General features: G+C 47.0%; 1 protein-coding gene across 1 annotated transcript in view; it reads right to left on the bottom strand.

The window, feature by feature from the left end:
* Positions 1 to 5,111: 5,111 nt before the first annotated feature.
* Positions 5,112 to 9,158, bottom strand: part of LOC119295194 (PHD finger protein ALFIN-LIKE 8) — a 9,871-nt gene continuing 5,824 nt past the window's right edge. Inside the window, exons 4-5 of the mRNA XM_037573549.1 lie at positions 5,851 to 5,977; positions 5,112 to 5,762 (exon numbers count right to left, since the gene is read on the bottom strand). Of these exons, the coding sequence (XP_037429446.1) occupies positions 5,478 to 5,762; positions 5,851 to 5,977 (412 nt within the window). The 3' untranslated portion in view covers positions 5,112 to 5,477. The remainder of the gene's footprint in view (positions 5,763 to 5,850; positions 5,978 to 9,158) is intronic.

Here is a 9,158-nt window from a genome sequence, read left to right as displayed (position 1 = left end):
CGCGGGGCTGTTGCAGCTAAGTGGACCGCTGCGCGCGACTCCCCGCACCGCGCCATGTCCGCGGTCGACTCCTGGCAGTTTTGCGCCAAGCTAGCCCGCCAGTTTATGAAGGGCTGGGGCGCGAACCTCGGCCGTGATATCCGTGACCGCAAGAAGGCTCTCTTGAGCGCCATCCAGGCCCTGGACGCCCGTGCTGACTCGTCTGGGATCTCCCCAGATGAGTGGATGTTGAGATATCATCTCGAGGACCAGCTCTCGGTCATTTACGCCGACGAGGAGGTCTACTGGCGGTTGCGCGGCACCCAACGGTGGGTGCTCCAGGGCAACGCCAACACGGCCTACTTCCAGGCGGTTGCCAACGGCCGGCGTCGTTGTAACTCCATTCACTCCCTGTGGGCGGATGATACTCAGCTTGTTCGACCCTCGGACATCCGCGCCCAAGTAGATGGCTTCTATAAAGCCCTTTTCTCCCCCACCCCTTGGGGTGGGGCTGCGCTGGCCCCCGATACCTGGTCGGGTGCCCAGCTAGTTTCTGTCGAGGCCAATGCCGCTTTAGTGGCGCCTTTCTCGGAGGAGGAGGTCCTTGCGGCGGTCAAAGGAATGAACCCCTCCTCGGCTCCGGGCCCGGATGCATTGCCAGTATTGTTCTTTAAAACATTCTGGCAAACCATCAAACCGGAGGTCATGGCCCTCTTCGACGAGTTCTTCTCTGGGACCATGGACCTTGGGCGCCTGAACTATGGGATCATTACCCTCATCCCAAAGGTTCCTGGGGCCTCGGACATCCGCCAGTTCCGCCCGATCACCGTGATTAACGTGATCTTCAGGATCCTGGCCAAAGGGTACGCCAATAGGGTGACCCTTCTCGCAGACTCTGTCACCCACCCCAACCAATCCGCTTTCATCCAAGGTCGTTTTATTTTGGATGGGGTGTTGGTCTTTCACGAAGTCCTCCACGAAGTTCGATCCAAGCACCACCACGCAGTGTTCCTTAAGCTCGACTTTCATAAGGCCAACGACACGGTCCACTGGCCCTTCCTTCGGGAAGTATTGCTTCGGAAAGGCTTCGACGACCGCTGGGTGATACGGGTTATGCAACTCGTCACCTGCGGCCGGACGGCGGTTAACATTAACGGCGAGATCGGGCCTTACTTCCCCACCTTATGTGGGGTTCGCCAGGGTGACCCATTCTCCCCATTCCTCTTTAACATGGTTGTCCATGCCCTTGCAGTCATCCTGGATAAGGCCAAAGCCTGCGGCCATATCCAGGGCGTTGTCCCCCACCTTGTAGACGGAGGAGGGGTCTCCCTCCTCCAATACACGGACGACACCATTGTCATGGTGGAGGGCTCTGCGTCCGACATCGCCAACCTGAAGTTCCTCCTCCTGTGTTTCCAACAGATGTCGGGTCTCACCATCAACTTCGATAAGAGCGAAGTGATGGTCCTCGGCTACCCCCCGGACGAAGCTTTGTCCATTGCAGACCGGCTTAACTGCCGCCTGGGCACCTTCCCCACAACCTACTTGGGGGTGCCCATTAGTGACTCCAGACTCACCGTCGCGGATCTTCGCCCGACGGTGACTAGGATGCAGCACAGGGTTGAACCCTGGAGGGGCCGCTGGCTGTCGAAAGCTGCCAGGGTGATCCTAATCAACTCCTCGCTTGCTAGCCTTCTCTGGTTTCTCATGAGCTTCTACAGCCTGCATGAGACCCTCCACCAGGAGGTGGCCAAATATCAGTCGAGGTTCTTCTGGGCTGGCGAGGGCAACAAGCAGAAGTACCATATGGTGAGTTGGCCCGACATCTGCAAACCTGAAGACCAGGGGGGCCTTGGGATCCTGTCTTTCCGACGCATGAACATTGCCCTCCTGACCCGATGGCTGTGGCGTATCGCCAACGGGAGGGAGGCCTCTGGCTCACCATCATCCGTAATAAGTACCTCCGTGGCCAACCTCTTGCCTTTTGCCAACGTACGGGTGGTTCCCAGTTCTGGCAGTCCATGATCCAGCTTCTGCCCGTACTACGCATCGGCACATCCATCTCAGTTGGCACCGGAGCCTCGACCTTGTTTTGGTTCGACTGCTGGCTAGGGGACGCCCCCCTGGCGGTGCGTTTCCCATAACTTTTTGCCATTGCGGCTGACCCTCGGGTCTCTGTTGAGACGGCCCTTATTGACTTAGGGCGTCTCGCCTTCCGACGCCCCTTTGGCCCCCTTGAGGTGGCCGCCTGGGACTCCCTCCTCCAAGACATCGCACTTATGCCGATGGACGTGGCGGAGGACCGGGATGTTCTGTCCTGGCGCCTTGAGCCCTCTAGACGTTTCTCCACGAAGTCCCTGTACGGCGCCATTGCTCCCTCGGCGGCCCCGGAACCATTTAGCCTGATCTGGGACATCCGTCTCCCGCTGAAGATCAGGATCTTCCTGTGGCAATGGATTCGTGGACGCCTCCCCTCTGGGGTTGAGGTCCTCAAGCGTAATGGCCCGGGTGATGGGATGTACCCCATCTGTGGCATGTACCCCATCTGTGGCATGATTGAGGATGCTAACCATATCTTTTTCTCGTGCCACTCTGCCCAGTTCCTTTGGGCCTGCTTCCGCGAAACGGTTGGCGGCCAGTGGTGTAATACCAACTTCCCTGACCTGCTTGTCGAGCTTAACGTCTGCCCTGCTCGCTACCGCCATATTAGATGGATGTGCGTTGGGGTTCTCGCCTAGACGCTTTGGAACATTCGAAATAAGCTTGTTATTCAGAAGGTGCCCTTCCGACGTGCGACTGACGCAATCTTCAAATTATGTGGTTACCTGTAGCTTTGGCGGCCACTTAGTCGCCCACAGTACCGGGACGTCATCACCGCCCTCCTCTCCGATCTCCGCTCGATGGCGCTCCGCGTGGCTCCCCTGCTGCGGCCTCCTCCACCTGAGCCTGACTAGACCACTTGGCGGCTACGTGGATTGTGGCGTGTGTGTTTTGGTTTAGGGCTTGTTGTGCTGTGCCCTCAGCATTGACCCTTTCTTGTACTTTTGTCCCTGTGGACCTCCGTGTGCGTGTGCATGTTTGTGTGTTGGACCTTGTTGGATGCTTGTTGTGCAGTTGGCTTTATAATATAAAGCGGGGCGAAAGCCTTTTTCGGTAAAGGCTGAGTAATTGTGTATTTTGATAAAATTCAAGTTCCTGCTTAATTCATACTCCCTCCGTTCAAAAATTCTTGTCTTACATTTGTCTAGATATGGATGTATCAAGTCACATTTTAGTATTAGGTACATCCGTATCTCTAGACAAATTTAAAACTAGAATTTTGGGACGGAGGGGGTATTAAGTAAACCATGCCTGGCTAGGAGAGTATATCGCTACTAGTTTCCTCTATAAAATTACTATCACTTAAACTAAAGAACATGGATACGTCCTCAAAATTAAGTACCTCCACGACAAAATAGATGACGTACTAGAAAATGTGTTGTCGAACATTTCTAGCTCCAACTATGTAAAAAAGATTATTCCGATTGCTCTTAGAAAATACTAGTACCATTAGAATTTTCAAGGAAAATATGTTGTAGTTTTATGATACCAGTTCTACGATTACATACCTAAAAAAACATAACGTTGCAGCTTAAAGACTATTCATGTCTAAAATGGCATGTATTTAGGCTTGCATTGCTGACACGACAGTACTGAATACCAATTAAAGATGCCACGTGGAAAAGTTGCATTTCCTCCTTCAAAGAATTTGAATATTTATGTGTATGGCGCCGACTAAAGGTGACATGTTCAACAGTTACGTACAACGGAGATGCGCATGTTGAGATGAATGTTTGGCCACACAAGAAAGGATTGGGCCCAGAATGATGATATATATATGGTAGAGTCAGGGTAGTACTGATTGAAGTTTAAGATGGTTTGAGCATATACATCGCAAGCCTTCTGAAACTCCATTGCATAGTGGACAGTTAAAGTGTGCTCATAATATCAAAAGACAGGTTGAGGTAGATCAAACTTAACATGAAGGAGTCCGTAAAAAGAGATCTGGAGGACCGAAATGTCACCATGAGTTGGCTTCAAGATCTTATGGATTTCGGCTCTAGTCTATCCTACCTTGTTCGGGACTAAAAACTTTGTTATTTTTTATGATGGTGGTGGTTTTATATAACACAAAGAATTGAAGATAGCCTGACTAAGATAGGAACGAATGGATGTTTCCAAGAGTGGCACATAAAAAATGCCACAAGTCCTACTTACTGCAGCTGACACAAGAAATGTGTGAATTATTTACCATCAGAGCGGACAAAGTTGCAGTCTAGATGTACTGTAAAAGCTAACCTGCTTGCCAGCTAGGCGCTATCTGCTGTAGTAGTAGAAGCTGGCGTGGCAGCTGACCTGTGTGCCACTTGAATCATCGTCATGTCTATCCAAACATCCAACACGCTAATCAGCCAAAAAAAAAAAGATCTCACACAACAGCAAGCCCATTGTTGTCGCCAGGATTTGGAGCGCTTGGAAAGCGCTGAAACAGACCACAAAAGAAAAAAGAAATGCGATAAACTTGGACAAGTCAAAAAGGAAAGGTTGGCAAGAGTGGGAGATAAAGTTGATAGGTTGCAACTAGTAGGACAGGGACATCACCAGCAGAAAACCAGGCCGGGAAAAGAGGAAAAGAGAAAGCAGCACAAAAAGGAGACCTTGATTGATGCAGATCTGCGTGTAAACTAGCGGGGCAGCAGCAATGGCATCGGATGCAGTCCACTCTCCTGCCTTGCCAACCTGGGCTTGCGTGTTCCATCTCACAAAAGCCGAGCACTGCACAAGTCAAACCCACCAGATTACACGGAGATTAGGCTGCCTCAAAAGCGTTGGCGAGTTGCTGAGTGGAATGGAGAGTGGGCACTTTCTATACCTGAAACATAAGTCCATGATCAGTGACATGTATTCGCAGGCAAACTTTTTTGAGCTTTTGCCACAACCAAAGAGAGGATAGCAAACCATCAGAAGGGAAATACACCCTACAATTGTGGCAAGCACCACCGTCTTAAACATTGCACCCGCAACCCTAATTTCTCAAGTTGACAAACACCCGACTATTTACCAAGTTCTAAAACAGTGGAACAATCGGTAGATGCTAGATAACATGTCCAAATATAACTAGGCTGTAAAAGCTAAGATAACAGGCGGTTCTTCAACAAATTACAACAAGGGTACATGATGACGTGATACATCACTGAACCTAGGACACAGAGAGTCCAGAACAGGGCCCTGACAAGGCTCCAAGACATACAAGCTGTTACAATTAGTTGCTACGACTACAAGTAAATCTAGAACATCACCGACATACACCAAATAACAACACAGCAAGACCCCTAAAGCTGGTACTAATCTCAAAGCAACAACTGAATGCACATCCATTGGGCATTCCGTCCCACATGCGTCTTTACAGTAAGTCAAATCCTTGGATCTTCAGACATGAGCCGTGGAGGAATCTGATATCATGCTCTGGCCCTCTTGCTACTGCTGCTGCAATTTGGGCATTTGTAGTGCTTGATGTGCTCAGCTTTGGCAGGGGTGATCTTCACACACTTACCGTGGAACCATGTCTCACAAGCATCACAGCAGATCCAGAATTCATCCTGTCCATAGTTATCATTACACGCACCACATAATGCCTTTTCATGTTCTTCTCCCTCTTCTTCCTCGCCTCCACTGTCGTCCTCATCCTTCGGAGGTGGTGGCATCTTTGGACCCCTTGAGTTGGGTTCTGGCTGGCGAGATGGCTGGGGAAGTGTGTTTGCGCCAAAAGACAACAAGTTATGAGCTTAGTTTTAGGTCAGCATTGTTGCAAAAACGAAAATGGTTCATTACCTTAGTGCCAGATTTATTTATCTTGCTGCTGCTTTTGGGGTGTTTTTCTTTGACCTGCTTCTTCGCAGTTCCCGTGACAACCTCATATATGGTGGGGAGGTTGTTTATCATGCTAAAAAGCCGCTTCCTGCAACAAAAACACAAAATGTAACCTCATATATATGGGCAGCAGGAATGGGTTGATCGTGATGTTAATAATGTATCAAAAACTTAAATCAAAATATGCATAGAAAACAAGAGATACTCCGTGGACAGTAGCAAGGCTTAAAAAGGCTCCAGGTGCTAGGTTAGCGTTTACCCAGCACCAGCTCTTAGGAGGCTTAGGGGTAGGCAGCTACCTGGCAACTGTACTGCCTAGGTCAGAGGAGAGGATGGGGCTGCAGCGCCATGGGAGCTCGAAGGTGAGATGGGGGAGGCGGGAAGCTCCAGTGCTATCTCCTAGCAGCTGACGAGCAGAGGAGATTGGGCTGCTTCTGCGCAGTTTTCCCTGGGGAGGAGGATGAAGATAGAGGCATATACTCCCTCCCTTCTGGTTTAAAGGGCTCAACTCAAAAAAATCCTCAACCAAAGTAGATAGTGAGTGGTGGAACAAATTACATAGGCTGCAAAAATGTCCAATTAGCACTTTTTCCCCGGAAAAAAGGTGCTTTAATCTGGCATTAACTCCAGCGCATGCATGCATGGCCACTAAATGAGCAGAAACGGCTACATGCACTAGTTAGTTTTCTTCTAATCGCCTCAGAATCTAAAAAGGTGATGAAGAGGAACGAAAACGGGACTAACGAAATGGAAAAACTAAAAAAATGAGATAGGCCCAATAAACCAGAAAGGAGGGAGTATGGAAGAACAGCGATTGGGGAGACGAGCAACAGGCAGATCTATCTTGAGTGTTAATTTGTGCATTGGAATCTGCAGATTAACGGTGGTGCAATATGGTGAGTGATGTGGCCAATTTGAACAGTTCTACTGTATGTAGGTGGATGGGACAGTAGGAGGATGGTAGTTAATGAGGCAAATAATTTATCTAGACAAAACCACTCAAAGTAACGGAAGACACATGTTGACACATTCAACCAATAAAAAAATGAACTTTCCTGGCAGTGGGGACTGGGGAGCATCATATATCATGCAGTATCATAGATTAGTATCTTAGATGATTTTATTTATTGTCATGCATGACTCATAGTAGCATAAAATTTATTACTCCCTCCGTCCAAAAATACTTGTCATCAAAATGGATAGAAAGAAATGTATCTAGAACTAAAATACGTCTAGATACATCCCCTTTTATCCATTTTGATGACAAGTATTTCCGGACGGAGGGAGTATAATACAGTATCATAATAATATCATACCAACCCTCTCTTTACAACAACAACAACAACAAAGCCTTTAGTCCCAAACAAGTTGGGGTAGGCTAGAGGTGAAACCCATAAGATCTCGCAACCAACTCATGGCTCTAGCACATGGATAGCAAGCTTCCACGCACCCCTGTCCATAGCTAGCTCTTTGTCGATACTCCAATCCTTCAGGTCTCTCTTAACGGACTCCTCCCATGTCAAAATCGGTCGACCCCGCCCTCTCTTGACATTCTCCGCACGCTTTAGCCGTCCGCTATGCACTGGAGCTTCTGGAGGCCTGCGCTGAATATGCCCAAACCATCTCAAACGATGTTGGACAAGCTTCTCCTCAATTGGTGCTACCCCAACTCTATCTTGTATATCATCATTCCGGACTCGATCCTTCCTCGTGTGGCCACACATCCATCTCAACATACGCATCTCCGCCACACCTAACTGTTGAACATGTCGCCTTTTAGTCGGCCAACACTCCGCGCCATACAACATTGCGGGTCGAACCGCCGTCCTGTAGAACTTGCCTTTTAGCTTTTGTGGCACTCTCTTGTCACAGAGAATGCCAGAAGCTTGGCGCCACTTCATCCATTCGGCTTTGATTCGATGGTTCACATCTTCATCAATACCCCCATCCTCCTGCAACATTGACCCCAAATACCGAAAGGTGTCCTTCCGAGGTACCACCTGGCCATCAAGGCTAACCTCCTCCTCCTCACAGCTAGTAGTACTGAAACCGCACATCATGTACTCGGTTTTAGTTCTACTAAGCCTAAACCCTTTCGATTCCAAGGTTTGTCTCCATAACTCTAACTTCCTATTTACCCCCGTCCGACTATCGTCAACTAGCACCACATCATCCGCAAAGAGCATACACCATGGGATATCTCCTTGTATACCCCTTGTGACCTCATCCATCACCAACCCTCTCTTTCTTCATTTAATTTGATGCCACCTCATCAAAATTGCCATTTGGCATGCATGATACTAGCTATGATACTCCCACTGCAGGTAGCCTCATACAAATGGGCGGGTAATAAAGAGTAGCATTTGATTACTGTCAATGAAAGCCTAGCTCAATGTTTGGTAAAAAGCACACCAATATATTGCTACAATTATTGTTAGTGATCTTAGAATAATAATGACAATGTGATATTGGTACAATTATTTTCCTTAGCCACATAAAAAGAGTAATTATGCTTGATAAAAGTACATTGTATTAATAATATTAAGATTTATGTGCCAAGTAGCAATTAAAGTGAAAAGGTACGAGGGAATATATGTGTCTCAGTCAACTAGATAATTAACTAATTCTCACTTTTACAAATTCATTCATACAAATCTAAGAAAGTTGTTCAGTGTGTTGAGGGAATAGGAATACATTTTGAGACAGAGGGAGTATTGTCTTAGTCCAATGGAATTACCTAATTATTTGATAATTTCACAAATATTTCATGTGAATGTAAAAAGAACATTCCAATGTAATAGTTGTTCATTAAGTACCAAAAGTACTATTGGCTGAGTCAACCAAAACTTAACAAATCATCAATCAATTTTACAAATATATTCGTTTATCGAGAAACAATCACCGTGTTATAATGATTTGTTCATCTAGTGTAGAAGTATCTATTGTTTAAATATGAAATCTTGTACATATCTCCACATCGGATTGACGGTGCTAAGTGTCGACCAAGAACTAAGAAATTCTCAGATGACTAAGAAATAGCATAACTAAAGATACAAAAAAAGAATGAACAGAAGCTCCAAACAAATGAAGATAAAAATATAGTACATTATTTATCAAACAATTGACACTAACCGCTTAATTTATCACTAAATGAAAAATAGAAATGTTAACCATGAGATTAATATGAAAATGAGATATGTTATTTCATGTGCCAAAGTAGATTACCTAGGTTTTTTAGGCTCAAGTTGATTATTTAGGGGCTTCTTTAG

This window comes from Triticum dicoccoides, chromosome 4B, assembly GCF_002162155.2.
Source record: "Triticum dicoccoides isolate Atlit2015 ecotype Zavitan chromosome 4B, WEW_v2.0, whole genome shotgun sequence".
Classification (NCBI taxonomy): domain Eukaryota; kingdom Viridiplantae; phylum Streptophyta; class Magnoliopsida; order Poales; family Poaceae; genus Triticum; species Triticum dicoccoides.
Note: the sequence above shows the minus strand (reverse complement) of the source record. Positions and strands in the feature narration are given on the sequence as shown.